Source organism: Arvicanthis niloticus, chromosome 4 (genome assembly GCF_011762505.2).
Source record: "Arvicanthis niloticus isolate mArvNil1 chromosome 4, mArvNil1.pat.X, whole genome shotgun sequence".
Lineage (NCBI taxonomy): Eukaryota > Metazoa > Chordata > Mammalia > Rodentia > Muridae > Arvicanthis > Arvicanthis niloticus.
Window position 1 is genome coordinate 67,969,655 of NC_047661.1, and position 20,205 is coordinate 67,989,859.

At 51.5% G+C, this 20,205-nt stretch overlaps 1 protein-coding gene and 1 long non-coding RNA gene across 2 annotated transcripts; one reads left to right on the forward strand and one right to left on the reverse strand.

Annotated features, from left to right (window-relative positions):
- Nucleotides 1-641: 641 nt before the first annotated feature.
- Nucleotides 642-9,977, reverse strand: LOC143442029 (uncharacterized). The gene is made up of 2 exons (XR_013109912.1): nucleotides 8,376-9,977; nucleotides 642-3,664 (listed from the first exon to the last, which is right to left on the reverse strand). It is a non-coding gene; the product is annotated as an uncharacterized LOC143442029 (long non-coding RNA).
- Nucleotides 9,978-10,046: 69 nt separating this feature from the next.
- On the forward strand, nucleotides 10,047-19,848 carry Mex3a (mex-3 RNA binding family member A). Its single transcript, XM_034500749.2, has 2 exons — nucleotides 10,047-11,323; nucleotides 14,491-19,848. The coding sequence occupies exons 1-2, from the start codon at nucleotides 10,870-10,872 to the stop codon at nucleotides 15,594-15,596; spliced, it is 1,560 nt and encodes a 519-aa protein (XP_034356640.1). The 5' UTR covers nucleotides 10,047-10,869; the 3' UTR covers nucleotides 15,597-19,848.
- Nucleotides 19,849-20,205: the final 357 nt, after the last annotated feature.

A 20,205-nucleotide genomic window follows, 5' to 3' on the forward strand; every position in this document is an offset into this window, starting at 1 on the left:
CCTTCCCTTCTCCTACTTGCTCTGGCCCAAAGATTTTTATTTATTTATTATATGTAAGTACACACTGTAGCTGTCTTCAGACACCCCATAAGAGGACATCAGATCTCATTACAGATGGTTGTGAGCCACCATGTGGTTGCTGGGAATTGAACTCAGGACCTCTCCAGAAGAGCAGTCAGTGCTCTTAACTGCTGAACCATCTCAACAGCCCAATGTGCCACCTTCTTAGCCGGTCTCAGGGAGTCACCCCCAGTTGGTTCATTAGTCCATTCATTACAGAACAGTGAGCATCCTCCTTGAAGAAGTGGGGAGCTCTTGCTGAGGCGATGAGAGAGGGAGGGGCAGAGACCCAGCCCCTTGCCCATTGAGGAACTAAACTGAGGTTTGAATGAGAGCAAACACAGGACCAACAAGATGGCTGAGCAGGTAGATGTTCCAAGCCTGAAGACTCTGGGACTCCTACAAGTTGTTCTCTTATCACGTCTCACCCCCCCCCACACACACACACAAATACATGAAAAATATTTTAAATAGCCAGGCCTGGCAGCTCATGCCTATAGTCTCAGCGTTTAGGAAACTGAACTAGAAGGATCACTATGAGTCTGAAGCCAGCCTGACAACAAAAAAACAAAACAAACAGCAACATTTATTAGGCACTTTATTTTTTGTTTATTTTTTTTCTTTCTTTTTAGTTATGGTCTTGCTATAGCCTGTTACCAGGCTATTTGTTACCACGTAGACCAGACTGCTCTGGAACTCACAGAGTTCTGCTTGCCTCTGCCTCCTGAGTGCTAAGATCAAAGGCATTTGCTGCCATACCTTGCTTATTAAGCACTTTCTGGGTACTCGACGCCATCAGTACGTGACATATTGCTTCTCAAGGGCCACAAAAATCCCCCGTAGTAACTGCTACTATTATTTTTCCTTGATAGACAAGGAATTCAGGCTCAGAGATGCAGGCCAGAGTTCATTAGTAATGAACAGTATCCTCCAACCTGCAAACATCCACTTGAACAGCCAGGCAGAGGGGGAGAAGGAAAGAAACAGTGGGTGGTGTGGACAGAGGAAGGATAGGTGAGGAAGAAACCTTAGGGACGGAAGGAGGCATTCTAAGGGAAGGCTGACTGACATCAACAGGGTCAGAGGTCAAAGGAGTCAAACTTCCTTACCAGGGTAGGCTACAGTACATAGAATCCCAAGTTGTTACTCAATATCTGCACGCCTAGCTTTGAACATCAGGACTTGGGCCAACCAACAGGCTTGAGTTAGTCTGTGAATGCTGCCAGAGACATGTACAGTCAACTACCTGGATGAGCATACAGGTGGCTTGAAGGACAAGCGATAGAGGTGTCAGCTTCTCCAACTTCTGGAACTGTGTGCAGGAAGCAGCCTGACATCTAACCCTTGGGCTTCCAGGGAAAACTGCAGCCCAGGAACCAGAGAACGTGGAACCTAGAAATTATCCAGAGTCTGTCTCCAGCTGGAGCCACATCACCCGAGGTGTTGAGCTGGAGATTCATGGCTTGTGCGTGCTAGTGACAGCCCATTGCTCACTCTGTAGTCAGTCATGGGAAGAGAATTTATCTTGGGAACTGGCAATTGCTACAAAGCAGGGTTCCTTTCCTTCCTGGTTGCTAAATACTTGTCAGAATACCACACTCCAGAACACCAGAGGATGTCTCACATTCCTCTTGTCTTCATTTCACAGAAGAGAAAACTAAGGTCCAGGGTTCCTGGTCAGTTGCAGCTATACAGTGAGGCCCTGTCTCCACAACAAGAGTGCTCCCTGCTCAAACTTGAGGACCTGAGTTCAGATTTTCAGCACACATTAAAAGCATACGTGACGGGCGGTGGTGGCGCACGCCTTTAATCCCAGCACTTGGGAGGCAGAGGCAGGCGGATTTCTGAGTTCGAGGCCAGCCTGGTCTACAGAGTGAGTTCCAGGACAGCCAGGGCTACACAGAGAAACCATGTCTCAAAAAACCAAAAAAAAAAAAAAAAAAAAAAAAAAGCATACGTGCCTTTAACTCCAGTGTTGTGTGAGCAGAAACAGGAAAATCACGGGCATGTGCTGGCTGGCAGCCTAGCTCAGGGCCAGGAAGAACCCATCTCAAGGAAATAAGGCAGTCATGGAACAGGACACTGGGTGTCTTCTTCTGGCTCTCATGTTGTACATACGTGAACATGAGTGCACATACAACTGCACGCGCGCGCGTGCGCGCATACACACACACACACATGGCCAAAGGATAAAGAGTGACTTGTTCAGAATCACATGATACTTTTTTTCTTCTTGTATTCATTGACTCAACACATTTGTTAGCAGCACCTGCTGTGTGCCAGACTTTAGAGACACTGGGTGATGTCCCAAGACAGCCTTTACACGACTGTGACTTGTAGCACATGAGGTGCCAGAGTACCTATATACATGGCCAGGTCATTTCAGAGCAGAGGTCTGGAAGGGAAAGCAAGCTATGCATAGTTTGTTTAAGCATCTTTTAGCTGTCAGGGCTGAGGGAATGGGTACGCTCTGAGATCTCTTTTGGGTCATTAGCCAAAGAGGAGCAGTGTGAATGGCATCCATACAGTCTAGGAGTTCCAGACTAGGTGCTGGAGAGCAGAGGTGCCTAGTGATGCTACATGCCAAATCTCATGCAGACAGCGCCCGCCCTCTCGGGGCTGAGGACTGAGGGAGGAGATGGGGAGGCACAGTGGAAAGCAGCACTTGGAGAGCCAGCAGTCGGGATGTGACAGATGTCCAAGGAGGGATGAGCATATCCAGCTTCTAGTCAGCAAGTGTCTCCTTACCAGACGCTGGGAAGGCAGGAGTGCACGAGATCTAATCCCAGTCCTTAAGGAGATTGTAAGCACAGTGGGGTCACAAATGGAAGCAGTTACTGGAGTGGCAAAATGGTAAGGGCCACCCAAAGGAGACAGGGGAGGTTCCTGGGGGCGGGGGTGTCATTCGCATAAAGTTCCATCCTGCAAAATGAACAAGCAGTATCCAAGCAAGGGTTGAGAGGGAGGAGGAGGAGAGGAACAGGTGGTCCAGCTGGACAAGCAGACAGGCCAAAAAGGACATTCTAACCATGAGACAGGGAGCCAGCTAGATAAATGGCCACAGAGAACATTTGAGCAGCATTTTAGGGTTCTCTAAAAGTATTTTTGGCAGGGTGTCATGTAGCCCAAACTGTTTTCAAGTTTGGTGTATAGATGTAACCACCATGAAACTCCTGATCCTCCTGCCTCCACTTGTCAAATGCTGGCATCCAAGTTATACTACCAGGCCTGGCAGAATTTTTTTCCCCTCAATTTTAAATGTTTATTTTGCCTGGATGTATATCTGTGTGACACATGTGTGCCTGATGCCCACAAAGACCAGAAGAAGGCACTAGATCCTCTGAAACTGAAGCTAGTGAGCCAGCATCTGGAAGCTGGGAATTGAACCCAGTTCTTCTTGAAGAGCAGGCAGTTCTCTTAACCAAAGCCATCCCACCAGCCAGGCAGGAAATAAATTTGAGGTTTAATTGAGAGGCCTTGTTGAAGCACTGGGTACAAGTCACAGGAAAGGCAGAAATCCCAGAAGGCTCCATTTTCAGGCTTGAGCAACCAGGTGGGTGGTGATGTCATTTACCGGAAGTAAGGGAAGCTGGGGGTGGTGAACCTTTGGAGACAGAGCCACAATTAAACAGTCAGGGTTCTTAGGTCCTAAGGCAGTGCCTGTTACTCTGTAGAGCTGCTGTGAGAAGGGTCAAGGACTTCACACACAGAAAGAAAAATGCTGGGAAGGAAAGTGCAAACAGAAGAAGCAAGCTAATAGTACTGTAGCAACTTCAGAGACAATCACCCTGCTGCTTTCCAGGCATCCAGAGACCATCCTTTCTCAGGCAGGTGTGGTGGGACACGCCAGCAATCTCAACATTTGGGAGGCCAGGACTGGAAGACCAGGATTTTGATGTCCTCTTTAGCTATAGCAAGTTCAAGGACGAGAACGGGGTGACAAGAGGACCTCTCAAAATAAAACAAAAAGTGCCTGGTGTGGTGGCACACATCTCTAATCCCAGCAGTCCCTAGGCAGAAGCAGACAGATCTGAGCTGGAGGAGCCTGTTTGGTCTATATAGTGAGTTCTAGGCCAGCCAGGACTACACAGTAAGAGGCTGTCCCTAAAACAAGGAGCTCTCCCCCAAATAAAAACAAACATCAACTCCTTCTGTCTCCATCCCCTGCTTTATTTTCTTCATAGTGACTGTCACTAACCTCAAGGACACCAATGGCTTACTCATGCTCTCCTACCCCAACAGAATACTGGCCTCACCTCAGTGCCTAGGACAATGTCCACAACAAATCTTCACTGGATGAAAACTTTTAAATCTTTATTAGGTAATTATTATTTCCATGTAGACCCAGCCAGTTGGACTCAATGCCTGTATCCTTAACAATTTCCCTAAACAGCATCTCCAAGGAACTCAGGAAGGCACAGGACAGGAAGGCAGAGTAAGCTGTTGGGGGGGGGGGTCTATTTTGGGTTTCCATTCTGAATCTGGAATAGACTGGTATCAAGATTTCCTGTCTTCCACGTGTTAGAAGCTGTGCCAAAAAACGGAGGACCCACTGGGAGCCCAAGTTGTGCATGGAGAATGGTTCCACAAGGAGTCAGACTTGAGCCCTGGCCCTCCTGACCAGTGGGAGGTAAAGGCGACTGTCCTGCAGCGCCACCTGGTGGCCACACATACCCAATGCTCCCCCAAATTGGTGAAAGGCGGCAAATGTCTAACTAGCAAGCCTCCTTCCCACAAAACCCCCAGAAACACTACCTCAATCCTCTCCCTTCCCCCCGAACCTTATTTCTTTTTTATTGATTCCAACGGGCCCACCACAGCCAGGAAGCCTCCCCAAACTGCTCACTCTCTCCAAAGTCTCAAAGCACTTAATGCCACTGTCCACCTCTGGGGGCCCAGGGATGGAGTCAGATAGCTCTCATTTTGTTTCCACTTAGCTATGTAACTGGGGAAAGTTGCTTAACATCTCTGAGCCTCAGGTTTCTTATGACAAGCACAGGTAGAAATTGCATTTCCATGGGATTATGAAGATTGAATTATTTAAAGGTCAGGTGAGTTGGCCTAACAGATAAAGGTGCTTGCTGCCAAGCCCAAGCCTTAAATTCAATCCCTAGGACCTTCATGGTAGGAGAGAAGCTCTGGCCTAGACAGACATAGCAAGAGCACTGATTGTGTGCCTTGCTGGCAGTGGTGGCGCACGCCTTTAATCCCAGCACTTGGGAGGCAGAGGCAGGTGTATTTCTGAGTTCGAGGCCAGCCTGGTCTACAGAGTGAGTCCCAGGACAGCCAGGGCTACACAGAGAAACCCTGTCTCGAAAAAAAAAAAAAAAAAAAAAAAAAAAAAAAAAAAAAAACCCACCACCACTAACAACAAACAAGAGCACCAACTGTTCTTCCAGCGGACCTGGGTTCAGTTCCCAGCACTCACATGGCAACTCAAAACTGTCAGTAATTTCAGTTCCAGAGCATCCGACAACCCTCACACAGATACATATGCAGGTAAAATGTATGTAGAATAAATATATCACTAAAAAAAAGAGAGAGAATCTCTGATCTCTACTCAGGATATGGTACACACAAACACTGAATACATGTAATAAAATAATATTGTATGCTTGAATATAAAGTCTGAAGACATAAGAAGAGAGGCTTCAGAAATGGTAGGTCCTTCCTCACTCACTCCTCTGGCATCCTCTTCCCTTTTCTGCAAAGGAAACAGGATGGTGCACAAGAGTCACTGACCTGAGCCTCTGGGCCGCATGCCCCTGAAAAGGGGGCTATTGGACAGGGCTAAACCTCACGCAACTGCTCTTGCTCTGACCTCCTGCACATAATAGTCTACTTCATGCATTGCATTCAGCAGTTCACCCAGGCCCTTCCTCACATCCAACCTACCGCTCTATCCCAGGGAGGAACCATCCTCACTGGTATACTCTCGAGGGGCCATGCTTACTGCCTCCCTGTCCCAGGAGGGCAACTAATCCCCTCCCTCACCCAGCCCGAAACCAGAGCTGGCGCCACTGGGTGGGGAATCTAAGGGCCAACTGTCACAGCTCCAGTATCACAGCCTCCTGAATGCCTGGGCCCAGAACAGAGTCCCAGAGGGGCCTTGTTAGCCAGCTGTCCTGTGGGGCCTAGGCTCCACCCCAGCCCCTCGGAGTTGCTTTCCCTGGGGGAGTCATGGATAGTGCAGGGGATCTGGCAGTGGGGAGCAGAAATGTGTTTAGGTCTAAGCCTCGGGCTGCAAAAGGCTTGAAGATGAGGCAGAGAGACAAAGGGCCAGCGACCTACCCCTCCTGCCTTGGTGGCTCTTCAAGCCCCAAAGATAGTTTTACCCCCATTTATCGCCTTAGCAATGTAGGCCAGTTCCTGTGTCTCCATGAGAGCAGGGATCAAGTCTGAGGCCCTTTTTTACAACCTGCAGAATTTTACTCAATATATTCTCATTAGCTGAACTAAGTTGAAGGCAGGCAAGGTAAAGGAGCTGGCCCCCAAGTTTGAAGACCTGAGTGTAACCCCCAGAATTGCCTCAAGTTGTCCTTTGCCTTTCACATGTGAGTTGTGGCACACAAGCGCGCACACACACACACAAGCACACACACACACACTCTCACATGCACGGACACACAAAACACTGCAAAACACTGCACTCCAGCCTAAGAAAGAAAACTGGCTGCACGTTCAGCAAGAAAGGCAGAGGCTAGACATTCAGCAGTACTTCCAACACAAGGTATTAAGAAAGGAAAATAATTAATCCCAGCACTTGGGAGGCAGAGGCAGACGGATTTCTGAGTTCGAGGCCAGCCTGGTCTACAGAGTGAGTTCCAGGACAGCCAGGGCTACACAGAGAAACCCTGTCTCCAAAAAAACAAAACAAACAAACAACAACAAAAAAAAAAAAAAGAAAAAAGAAAAAAGAAAAATAGGCCAGGTGTGGTGGCACATACATGTGATACCAGTAGTTATGAGGTGGACACTGGAGTTCAAGGCCAGTCTCAGCTATTCAGTTACATAATTCATTTCAGGCCAGCCTAGGTTACATGAGACCCTGCCTCAAAAAAGAAAGAAAGAAAAAAGAAAGAAAGAAAGAAAGAAAGAAAGAAAGAAAGAAAGAAAGAAAGAAAGAGAGAGAAAAAAGGCGGCCAAGATAATGGGACTTGCAGCCAAACCTGACAACTGGAGTTCACTCCTCATTCCCCAGGCCTCATGTGGTGAAGGAAGACAAAACCTGTTCCCACAAGTTGTTCTCTGACTTTCATGTGTATATGTGGACACCCATAATATATAAATGAAATACAATTTAATAAAAAACAAAAAGGCAAGTGGAAACCCCATAAAGAATGAGGGAGGCACACACCTTTAATCCCAGCACTTGGGAGGCAGAGGCAGGTGTATTTTTGAGTTCGAGGCCAGCCTGGTCTACAGAGTGAGTTCCAGGACAGCCAGGACTACACAGAGAAACCCTGACTCGGAAAAACAAAACAAAACAAACAAACAAAAAGAATGAGGGAGGCTGAACTGACAAGGATCGTGCAGCAGCCTGTGAGGAGCAGGGCACAGGGGCAGGGGTGATAGACCAAGGCCATCCTGCTTGGTGAGGCTTGGTGACAGTCTCCTATGTCTCCCTCCCTTCCCATGGCTCTGGTGTTAGGTGTATCCTTCTACTTTGGTAGTCACTGTGTAGACAGCCAAACACAGGTACTCAACAGTGCTCAGAACAGAGAAACGGGTCTCACAATACAGACTTTACCACATTCCTGTCCTTGGGCCTCCACCAGGTCCTCCTCACACTGGGTCACCTTTCCTGTCCTGCACCCATGCATGCATAAACACACAAATACACATAACTATTTAATGCCCACAGCCAATTCAACAACTAAACGAGGTCCTTTGATTCCTCAGCATGAAAACAGGAGTTGGGAGAGAAGAGGAGGGTAGGAGAGGGGAAGGAAGGGACAGAGACAGGAACATAGAGATAGACACAGACAGGCAGAGGTGTACAGATAGAGAGTCCTGAGTCCTGAGTCCTGAAGGGGACCAAAACACACCTTCCACACTCTTCTGTCACGGGCAGAATGGAGGGAGTGGCTTCAGTTAGGCCTCTGTCCTCATATCCCTAGGTGTGCACAGACACCAGGGAAGGGAAGCAAAGCAGGGCCCACACGCACAGCAGCCCAGACTGAGTGGCCTTAGCCTGAACAAAGGAGGCCTGAGCCACAGGAACAAGAGCAGTTCCCTTGCCCCCACGGCAACTCTGGTCTATCAGGCCGGCAGACGCCTCTTCCTGTGGGTACACCTGAGTCCTTCACACATACCTTGCCCTCCAAATGCCAGGCTCACATGTGCTCTCTTCTGCCTTGGAGGAGGTCTGGAGTCATAGTGTGACCCCGAGTGGGGGTGCTAAGATACCTGAGGACTAATGCATCTTTGCTGTGTGGGGGATTCCAGTGGGGTGCCACCTTGCCCACTCCACCTTCAGTCTGTCCCTCTCCCCTTCAGCAGCATCCTCTCCCCACTCAAAGATTCTACCCTTTGTTTTCCTCCCTGACCAAATCCCTAAGGCTCTGTTGGTCATTAACCTCCTGCTTTAATTAATTGGTTTAGTGAGGAGAAAATCAGAGACTGGGCAAACTCTGGGGGGAATCTTGTTTCAGTGAGGACAGGAAAACTGCAAACAGCTGTTAGCTCCACTGTCACCTGGTCTCCAGTAGAAACTTTTTCCAAAGACACACCCAGCACCCAGCATCCAGAACCCCAGTCCAGGCTCCTGGATGAGAGGTGAACAGGAGTGAAGTGTCCCACTGCAGGTCTTCCTCTCTCACTCCTGCTAGAGGGCACAAGCACCCACTCCCATAAAATCCTCCATGCAGGGACACCTCCCCTAGTCTAGCTAGTCAGGTTCCTCAGCTCAAGGTTCTCCTTTACCAGCTATACAGAAGGGGAAAACTCTTAGACCCTCCCACCTCTCAGCTCAGATTCCTGCCTTCCAACTGATGTGTGAACTCACTCGGTCCAAAACTCATTTTGGAGAATGGGCCTAAACCTAGCCCTTCTTGCCTCACTGCATCCCCATCCCCGTGAAATTATCTCAATTTACTGCCCTACCTTCATGCAAAACTGTACCTCACGACTAGTTCAGATTTCTGTTCCCAAAGGAACCCTCCCCCATGGGTGGGAGCATCCTACCCACTGGGGCATACCCTCTTACTGTTATCCAATTTGGGGAAGTGGTTCTTAGAGCCTGCCCTCAAGACCTCTAGATCCCTGCTCTTGGGAAAAAAACAAAAACCAAAAAACAAAACAACAACAACAACAAAAAAAAAACAAAAAACAAAACAAAACAAAAACAAACAGAAAAGACAGGGTAGGGGCGAAAAAGAAAAAAAAAAAAAAGACTGCAGTACACTCTAAGGCCCCTTTCAACTGCCTGTCAAGTCTTAAAAACTTATTTCTGATCTCTCTCTTTCGCCGTATTTCTAGGGTCAAAGGGGCTGAATAAAAGAGGCGAGGGAAACAGCGAAATGACGATCCTAAGGAACAAAAGATCTCCACTATATTCGAGGCTCAGGACTTAAAAAAAAAAATCTAGGTTCTCAGGGGTCCCCAATCTCACTCCTGTTACCCAAAGTTCAAGGCTCCAAACTAAGTCACAGAAAGCCTCTAGGACTCTTCTGGCTTCCCAGATCAGCCCCAACCCCCATCCTCTCCCTCCATGCCTCCTCTTCCTCACCGGGTCACTGTACTGACCACGGGGGCACGAACTAACTCACCTCCCAGCCGTGGCCTCTGAGATCCCGGAACTAGGGGGCTAGGGGAGGGGAACGACTTGCTACCTAAGGGATGAGGGAACCACATCCTCTACCGGGGGTCCCACCCCAACCTGAACGCCCCTTCCTGGCCCCCACGCAACGCAAAGACCTGCTCCTCCCACCGTAACAGCCGCGGGCTTTGTCTGCTCCACGAGCTCTCTCCCGGAGGCCTCAGCCCGTGGACTCCGCGATCGCGCGCGGTAGAAGGGAGGGCACTGCAGCCACGCGGCCGCTCCGCCCCAGCCCTCATTACCATAAGAAAGAGGCCCGGGACCCGCGGGCGGAGGAGAAACGCCTTTCCACGCCCGCTCCCTTCCCGCATACCGCCCGCTCCTGAAATTTCTCGGACCACGACTCCCAGCCCACCCGAGGCTTTTCCTGCGATTGGTGGGCAGAACCCGAGGGGCGCAATCCCCTTCTTGCCCCGGTTGAGGAATTCCTCCTCGAGCCCGAGGGCGGGAAACTACAACTCCCGGCATGCCCCGGGCGCCCCCGGCGCGCCCCCCTCCCGTCAGTTCCATGCTGCTCCATCCAGTTCATTTAAAACAAAAGAGTTTGAGCGCTGGAAGGGGCTGGGCTCTATTGGGGGCCACTGAGCGACGCTCCGGGACTGGGGCTCGGTGCGGGAGCCTAAGGGGGCGTCTGCTCGGCGGAGGGTAGAGACTCTGGGTCCGAGGCGGAGGGGTGGGGGCTAGGGCCCGCAGCCCCCCACCCCACCCCGTCACCCCGGAGAGAGAGGAGATCTGCTTTCTTGGTTTTGCTTCTTTTCCCCCACCCCCACCCGGGGGCTGGGGCGAGGGGAGTCAGGTTACAGGGTGCTTGGGGAGGGGGGCTTAGGGGTGGGTCTATCTTTCTATCTCGCTTTCTTCCCCCCTCCCCAGCTCTTTGTTCCCCCTCCCCACACACCCCCTCCTCTCCTCTCCCCTCCCCTCCTCTCTCCTCTTCTCCCTTCCACCACCTCTCTCTCTCCCTCTCTCTCTCCCCCAGCTTTTGTTTCGCCATGCCTAGTCTAGTGGTATCTGGAATAATGGAAAGAAATGGGGGCTTTGGAGAACTAGGATGTTTCGGGGGAAGCGCTAAGGACCGAGGGCTGCTGGAAGACGAGCGCGCCCTTCAGCTGGCTCTTGATCAACTCTGCCTCCTGGGTTTGGGGGAGCCCCCCGCCCCCACGGCGGGCGAGGACGGGGGAGGTGGGGGGGGCGGCGCCCCCGCGCAGCCGGCCGCCCCCCCGCAGCCGGCCCCGCCGCCGCCGCCCGCGGCGGCCCCGGCCGCCCCGAGCGCGGCCCCCGCGGCGCAGACGCCCCAGCCCCCCACCGCCCCCAAAGGGGCGAACGACGCCAAGCTCTGCGCGCTCTACAAAGAGGCCGAGCTGCGCCTGAAGGGCAGCAGCAACACCACGGAGTGCGTTCCCGTGCCCACCTCTGAGCACGTGGCCGAGATCGTGGGCAGGCAAGGTAAGCGGGCGTCCGGACACTGCGAGGGTTGGAGTGGGGGCTTGTCGTCCCCGGCGCGGAAAGTTCATCGCTTCCTTCTTTGCGCGCCTCTGGCTCTGTCCCTTACCGACAAAGGGGGCCCCGCCCCCTGCCCAGATTCCAAGTGCCACAAAGTTCCCTGCTACCCCTAGTCAGGACGGCTCCCGGGACCCTTCCTCCCCTGGGGCTCCGCCCGTAGACAAAGAAATATCCTGGAACTGGGAGAGGAAAGGGGAGGGGGAGCTGCCTCCCAATCCCAGGGTCTATGCGGAGGGGGTGTCGGCTCCTGGCTGAAAGGACTGACGGAATGTGCAATTACTTGGGAGCCCCTACTCTGGTATCTGTGTGTAGACTGGGGAGGGGGCACTCCTGGGATCTTCTGCTGTTGGAGTTGGGGACTCTGAAGGAGACCTAGTCCATGAAGCCCGACTGAGGATCTGCCTCTTTGTTGGGCTGAGTGTAGGAATGAAAGGGGGTGTGGCCCAGGGAAGGGTCCCAGTCTGGGGAGAGGTGATGAGGGAGCCCTTGGCAAAAAGGGGTCCCGTGGTCGCTTACACACCGAAGTTGGAGGGCCCCTGTGTTTGGGGAGGGGGAATCTCTAAGGAGGTACTAACCCTGGCGTGGGCCTCTCCTCCTCTTGCTTTTGTTCTGGGCTGGCCACGGCCTGGAGCCAGGGGTCTACAGAGAAGTCTCTGAGTGAATGCATGGGACAGGGCACGAAGGGCATGTCAGTGAAGGGGGACAGAACCCTCCACTTGGAATATGGGGGGTGGGGTGCGTGTCTGGGTGTGCTGAGAGGCGTGTTGGATTAAGTCAATGGAGTATGTTACCACACCCTCTCAGCCCAGCATCCCTGGATGGGTGGGAGTGTTGGTAAGTACCCAAATTGAGCAACCTGGATCTTGGGGACCCTTCTCCTCCCAGTTTCTTGGGGGGGGGGCGGGATTTGGATATTGCAAAGGGGCTGGGCTGGGAGGTGGAGTGGGGGAGGAGCTGTCCCACAGTGGGGAACAATGGAGGGGCTGCATTCCGCGGGAGTAGAGGAGGAGGCTAGTTCCTGGCAGTAGAGGGGAGGCAGGCTGAGGCCCCTACCCCATATCCCACTTCATCCAACCTAGTATTGGGGTTGGAGGGTTTGGAAGAGAGCTGAGTGGAGGAGGGGAGCTTGCCACTCCCCTGCACAGCGCCCCCTCCCTCAATCTCTTGGGGGTTTCTGGTTTAGAAAGTTGGATTTCCCCTTCTTGTCAAACATTGGGGATTCAGAGCCTGGAGCTGGGTGGGAATATTAATATCTTCATTTGAGTGAGGTCTTGGAAGGCACCAGAATTTAATGGGGTCCTCTAATTTGCCTCCTTAGCAAATGTGTCTATCCATTATAAAAGTAGAATTTGTCCTAGTAGAATATTGTCAGAGAACATAAGCCCTGCCTTCCCCATTCTGTAAGTATATGGAAGGCCTCTCACCTCCCTCTTGTTGCCGCCCACGGGTTTTGTGTTTCTCTGACTTTGGCCTCTACTTGTGGGATGCTTCTTCAGGGTGGCAGACCCAAGATGATGAGGCTGCTAGGCTCTGTGCTGCCATTCCTTCCCCCTCAGTCTTATACCGGGGTTGTCCTCCAGAACTCTCAAAGACACCTAACTCCCGCTGAAGTTTTTGGAGCCAGAACCAAGATGCCCGTTGGGTGGCGTGTAAATAGAGGTGGCAGAAAGTGCTGTGCTTCTGTCCTCCCGAGCCTCTGAAATCAAGCCATCAGCCAGACGTTAAAGCAGCAAGGATGTGGAAGGATGTGGGCTGGGCAACAAGTAGGATTTAACTGCCAACAGGTCTGAAAAGAAGTGGGGGGGGGGTCACATTTTCCTTCCTAATATGTGTTAGATACATTCCTAACCCAGTGTCCCACCAGTTCATTAAGGTTAGAAAAGACACGTTGGGAATGGAGGAAGGAGGAGGAAGAAAAGCAGGCTCACCAGAGGCCTGCAGTTGAGGGTTGGGGCAGTTATACAAGGGTCTTCCCTTGGCTTTGGGTGGGTACGTGAGGAAGAGCATCCAGCACTGAAATGTGCTGCGGGAACTCAGAGGTTTTTGTCTGCTGGAGAAAATTGAGATGAGAGAGGGCCCGTGTACATGTGAAGGTGTGTACTGCTCACCCTACAGTATTGCTTGGATGAGAGCACTCTGCCCATTGCCTTAGGCCCCATAGGCACCTGAACTCTGAAGGAGGGGTGAGAGACTGAAGCTCTGTAAAGCCAGGCAAATCCACCCAGCCCCTGAGGTCTGCAGCCTTTTCTGATGGGCATTCCTACTTCCCCCTCTTCTCTCTTTGTCTCTCGCTTTCTTTCTCTTCCTGCCTCTCCCCAGCCTCCCAGCTCTAACCTGATACTCCTTCAGAGTGGGAGCTGGGGTCCAGAAGTGCTCAGTTCCCCTCTTCTCAGCCTCCAGCACATCTCAGTCCTGCCCTGGGTGGCAGGCAGGGAGTACAAAAGTACAGGCGTTAGGTCCTCTGGATGATACTATTTTCCTACTTTCTTCTCCCTTGAGATTCTTCTGACCCCTTGAGCCTCATCTTGGACCCCGGGTCCCACACTGAATCAGGTGCTGCAAACTATGATGTGGAGAAGCACGGAGGTTGTGGGGCCTCTCCCTCCCTCCTGCTGCTACGGTTTTAGTGTTTCTCTGACTTTGGCCTCTACTTCTAGGGATGCTGGGAAGGCCTGGGAGGTCACAGCACACAGTAGCCAATGTTCCTGGGTGAGCTAGAGGACAGACTTTTAATGAATGGAAGTCACATGGGTAGACTGGGTTAATGAGTGCTTTGGAGCTTTGAGCAAAGATCAGGAACAGTGACTGAGAGGAAGGTGAGATGGATGGAATGGAAGACCAGGTGCTTAGAGAAGAGTTTGTGAGGTTTTCAGTTCGAAGCTTTTCTCAAAGACTTTGAAGGAGATGGTCTTGGAGGAGTGTACGTGGAAGGCCCCAAATGCACTAGAGAAACTAGTGCATTCATCGATTGGTCAAGTTGAGGGTAGGCTGTGTTTGTGGCCATGAAGGTTTCACTGGGTCAACTGAAGGATTTCTGGGAGGCTGGGATTCTGGGGAAGGTCCCAGTACAAACTCCTTTGTTCTGTGAATTTCTTTCCCACTCCGTCCAGGCTGCAAGATTAAGGCACTGAGGGCCAAGACCAACACCTACATCAAGACACCAGTGCGAGGTGAGGAGCCGGTGTTCATGGTGACTGGGAGGCGGGAAGACGTGGCCACAGCCCGGCGGGAGATCATCTCGGCAGCTGAGCACTTCTCCATGATAAGAGCCTCACGCAACAAGTCTGGCGCCGCCTTTGGCGTAGCCCCTGCTCTGCCAGGCCAAGTGACCATCCGTGTACGAGTGCCCTACCGCGTGGTGGGACTGGTGGTTGGCCCCAAGGGAGCGACCATTAAACGTATCCAGCAGCAGACCAACACATACATCATCACTCCCAGCCGGGACCGCGACCCGGTGTTTGAGATCACCGGCGCCCCGGGCAACGTGGAGCGTGCGCGGGAGGAGATCGAGACGCACATAGCAGTTCGCACCGGCAAGATACTTGAGTACAACAGCGACGGCGACTTCCTGGCTGGCAGCCCCGACGCTGCCCTGGACAGCCGCTATTCAGACGCCTGGCGGGTGCATGCTCCAGGCTGTAAGCCGCTCTCCACCTTCAGGCAGAACAGCCTGGGCTGCATAGGCGAGTGCGGCGTGGACTCGGCCTTTGAGGCCCCGCGCCTAGGCGAGCAGGGCGGGGACTTCGGCTACGGTGGATATCTGTTTCCGGGCTACGGCGTGGGCAAGCAGGACGTGTACTATGGCGTGGCGGAGACAAGCCCCCCGCTGTGGGCGGGCCAGGAGAACGCCACGCCCACCTCGGTGCTCTTCTCCTCTGCTGCCTCCTCTTCTTCAGCCAAGGCACGCGCGGGGCCCCCAGGCACTCATCGCTCTCCTGCCACCTCTGCGGGGCCAGAGCAGCTGGCCGGGCTCCCTCGGAGGCCTCCCGGAGAGCCACTGCAGGGTTTCTCTAAACTGGGGGCCGGCGGGCTGCGGAGCCCCGGCGGTGGGCGGGACTGCATGGTGTGCTTTGAGAGCGAAGTGACAGCAGCCCTGGTGCCCTGTGGACACAACCTTTTCTGCATGGAGTGTGCAGTACGCATCTGCGAGAGGACGGACCCCGAGTGTCCTGTCTGCCACATCACCGCCACACAAGCCATCCGAATATTTTCCTAAGCTCCATGTCCCTGGTCTCCTGGGCCCGCTCCCAAGGGTGCCGCCCTGGACCTGTAGAGCTTTTTGAAAAATCAGTGACTCCAGGGCAAGGTGCTTGGAAATATTCACTCGCTGGGGTGGGGAAGGGGAGGCCTGAGTAGCTGGAGGCGGGGCCACTTTCCGAGCCTCCGGTTACCCTTTGGGAGGGGCCATAAGTTTTACTAGAGTTACAACTCTGATACCTCAACACACCCTTAAATCTGGAAGCAGCTAAGAGAAGCTTTTGTTTAGCCTGAAGTGGCCACCAGGACATCCATCCTGACCTTTCCCTTCTCCCTATCCATGTGTCATTTTGCCCCTTCTCTGGAGGGGTAAGTACAGGGAGAATTGCTATCTGTAGCTAGAGGTGCTCTTAGTGACCCCCAGCCCTCTGCTCCTGATCTCCTGTCTCCTAACATGACCCTTTACCCCTCCCCCACACATACATCCTGAGTTCCCAACAGTATAAGGAGATGGGGCCTATTAAAGATCTGGGTAGATTTCCTGGGGTGGAGGAGGAGGATGTCATAAAGGGCTCACAACTTACCTGTCTTACAAAGCTGGGCTAGAGAGATCTGAAAAGAGGGCCTTCTTTCCCCTCCAACGTTTTTCTTGGTTTTTCCGAAGTTTTTTCCTCTGGATCTGCCCTTTGCTTTTTTTTTTTTTTTTTTTTTTTTTTTTCTATTTCTTCGATTTCCCCTCTCCCTCCACCCCCAGCCAGCTGTTACTTTCAGTCCCTTGTTCCTCTTGCCTCTTCTAGCCTAGCTTTGGGGATATCATCTTCCTGGGAGAGAAGTCTGCAGAACGTTTGATAGCCCCCACCCTCAGTACCTCTTCATGTAGTGGACAGCCCTTTCCCCACTCCTCCAAAGAATCAGCTCCAGTTCTTGATGGAATGTAGTTCTAGCCTCAGTGACAATTTGAGATGGGAAACTAATAATGGGGCACATAGCCGAAACTAATAGTGGGGATACATAAAAGGTTGGAACCCCACCTTTATCATCTATGGGCATTATAATTAGGGAGTAGTACTTATCCTGGATTTTCTGCCTAAGTGAAGGGAAAGCAAAAAAGTAGAAGTCCTGGGGCAAGAGAGATGTGGCTGGAAGGGTTCCCCTCCCCCTCACCTGCAGTGGCCTACCCCTGACCTCTCTGCACCTAGCTGAACCATTATTGAATCCTTATTAGCCACAAATCATGAATTCTCTGTCTTACCCACTGGCTGAGGAGAGAGGCCAGATCTTTGGTGAGGGATCAGGCCGGGGCACAGCAGGATTGGGGTGCAGTGGAGCCTGTTACAAGAATCAGGTATTGTGACAGGTCTAGCACCCCCTTACCGCTCTTGCTCACTGTGTCTGCCAGCAGCCTCCTACCCTCCTGGTTCCGCTGGCCGGGCCAGGAGAGCATGGGTGAACAGGAGGCCCAGGAGATGCTTGTATATAGTTGGGTGGGACTGTACTGAGCTCTAGCTCAGGAGTCCCACTCTTCCTGGATGGGGAAAGGACATGGGATGAGGGCAGAGGGAGGTCTCTCTCTTTTTGCCTCTTGTGAATTAACTTGCCTCTCCTCAGCCTTCCCCTCCAGACCACCAGCCTGGGAGGGGAGAGGAAGGAGGTCACAGCCCAGAAAACTGGCCTGTGGCAGCTTCCCTCCTTTCCACCAATGTGAGCCATCTTGAGATGTCTGTACAATAGAAACCAAACCAAATGGGCACCCTGGGCTGCCCGGGGACGGGGGGCGGGAGGGGGGTGGGAAGAAGGGATGTCTGTCTGTCGATCCCCTCCCCCTCTCCACTCCTTACCCACAAAGGCAAAAGACTGTTACGCTAGGGGCTCCACAGATCCAATCCCACCCTTGCTGAGTGAGCCTTTCCTAGAAACAAGCGCAAAAGTGAGCGAGCAGCAAAACAAAGCAGTGGGGGAGTGAGATGGGCGACCAACAGAGGAGAGGAAACAAAATAGCAAAAAAAGAAAAAAAGCAGTTCTTTATAATTTAATATTCTATTTTAATAAAGGCATTTATTACCGTATAAATGTAGCAAAGAACCTGGGCTAATATGAAAAAAAGACTTTTTATTAGGTAATTTATTATATGAAAAGGATATTTTATTTTATGATAAAGTGATCCTTAAAAAAACTTTAGAAGGTTTAGAATATATGTAGGGAGAGAAGAAAAAAATACATTTGTATTCAGAGTTAAATCTTAAAAAAAAGTTTTTAATATATGTTCGGGTTTATGTTCTTTTTTTTTCCCCCACTTTTTTTTGGGGAGAAATGTCATTTGCTTTTCTTGGGGGAGCATCCTGGGATGGATGGAGGCGAGGGGATAGGGAGTTGGTCCCTTCTGGGGCCCCCACCAGTAGATTGGATTCCACTTTGTGGGCTCCCCTCCCCCTCCCCCTCAGGGGAGCCGGCAGAGCCAAACAAAGGAAGGAATTAACCAGAAAGGAAGAAGCTTTGGGACTAAGGATTGAGGGTCCTGGAGTGTCCCTCCTTTCTCTGCCCTGTGCCAGCGGCAGTCAGGAGGGAAAAGCCAGAACTGAGGCCTAACAGGCCTACTGAAGCCCTCAGAGGTGTGAGATTTAAGAGAAATAGATTTTTTTTAACCAAAAAAATTAAAAAAAAAAAAAAATGAGAAGAGAAAGAAAAACCGAGGGGTTTAAAAGAAGAGAATACTACAAAATAATTCAAATTTATTTCATATAATCCTAGAGAAAGAAAAAGAATTACTAGTTACTTAGTAGACGATACTCAGATAGCTTAAAGTTTAGTAGCATTGTGGGCCCCTGAGCCCAGTAGAATGTATAAAAGTATGGGGGAAAAAAGAATAGAGGCCGGTGGCTGAGCTGCCCTACCCCTGGGGACAGGGCTAGAGCAGGCTGCTAGCTAAGATTGGGAGCTTCCAGTCTGCTGGGGTTGATTCTGAGAATCCTTAGGTTTAAGTGCGGGGCAAGTACATGAGGGGCTCTGTCCCAGGGTCTTTGCAAGGGTACACACTGGTCATCGGAAGCTCGGTGAGGCTGGGCTGAGAGCCTGGCCATCATTAAGAAACCCCTACTCCCTAATGTCCAGCCCTCCTAAGGCAGATTCTCCCAGGCCACCCTGAGGAAGTCCTTGAAATCACCTCTGTCCACCTTGCTACAGGTGGGGTCAGGAGCCAGGTGGAGCTATTCCATGAATGAGCCAGCAACTGCTTGTCAATTCAGCCTCCAGCACCCATGCAGTGTGGGAGTGGCATTGCAGTTTCTAGTGCTGATTTCCTTCACATCTGTAGTGGGTTTTTTGTTCATTTGTTGTTTTTGACACAGGGTCTCTAGCTCAGTCTGGCCTTAAACTAGCAGCCATCTTCTTGCTGCCTTCAATTGTTGGGACTACAAGGTTTGCACCACTATTCCTGGCTTTGTGGAGTCTCAAAGAAGTTAACATCCCAAGAAGGACTTCCTAGTCAGGAAGCAGAGTGCTAGTATTGTCCTTAGGGCCTGGGAGAACTCCCCCACCTGCACCCCAAGTACAGAGATAAAAGCATGCAGGGAACTTGGGTGGCCTCTGCAACCCTTGTGTCCCAGCTCCCCTCTGTGTTCAGATAGGGATTACCCCATAGGGCCACATCACATTACCTTCCCCACAGAAAGCTTTCTGGCTTTTGCATGTGAGAAGTAGGCAGTTTTTAAGCACTTCCCTTCCATCAGCCCCAGCTAGCAATCAGATCAGGATTGGGAGAGGCCTCTTGGCTTTAGCTTGAGCAAGCAGTAAGTATACCAGTGATTGACATGCCACTTCATGACCCTAGAGCCCAAACACATCTCCCTCTCCCCAGTTTACTCTTCTCACCCCATCTAGAGACTAGAAGTCCCCCTGCCCTTTTTGCCCTAGGACCCTCAGTAGTTGGAGATGGTAGCATCTGGGAATGGGGAGAATTTCCCCTAGCATGCCTGAGGGTGAGTGCTTGGAGGGCTGAGTGGTTGGGTGGGGACAGCCCTGGGGCAGGGAAGACAGTCTCTCCACTGTAGAAAGTAGAGTAGGATCTGGTCAGACTTAATTTGAGGCATCAAGTGACTCGTACAAATCACCAAGGAAGATTTCAAATGCAAAGTAAAGGTGGGAAATAAAACAGACCCATGAATAATCAAGTCAAAGTGATGTTGCACACAATGCAGAGAAACCAAGAAGGGGGAGGGTTAATGTATTAAATGTGCTATTGAGAAGTTAATTTTATTAAAAGTATTATTACTTAAGGCTCTGTCTTTCACTGTATGCCGGCTGGATCTTGGATAGCAGTTGCTGTGGGGTGGTAATGTTCTGGTGTGGGAAGTGGATACCTCCAGGGTTGCCCACCATCGTCCATTATTTGGACAGCCATCTCTGCCAAGAGTGCCACTCTGGGAAAAGATGTTGAAAGACAAGAATCTGCCCCCTACTCTTCCAATTTCAGTTCCTCCTGTTTAGGGACAGGAAAGACTAGGCGGGATGTTTATCTCTCAGTCTTAGGAACCCCTCTGTGGTGCACATACCAGGCTGGTATCTTCCCCGGTGCCCCTGGCATTGGAGTGACCTCAGTTCTTGGCACCAGGACTTTGGGTACCAGATGGTGC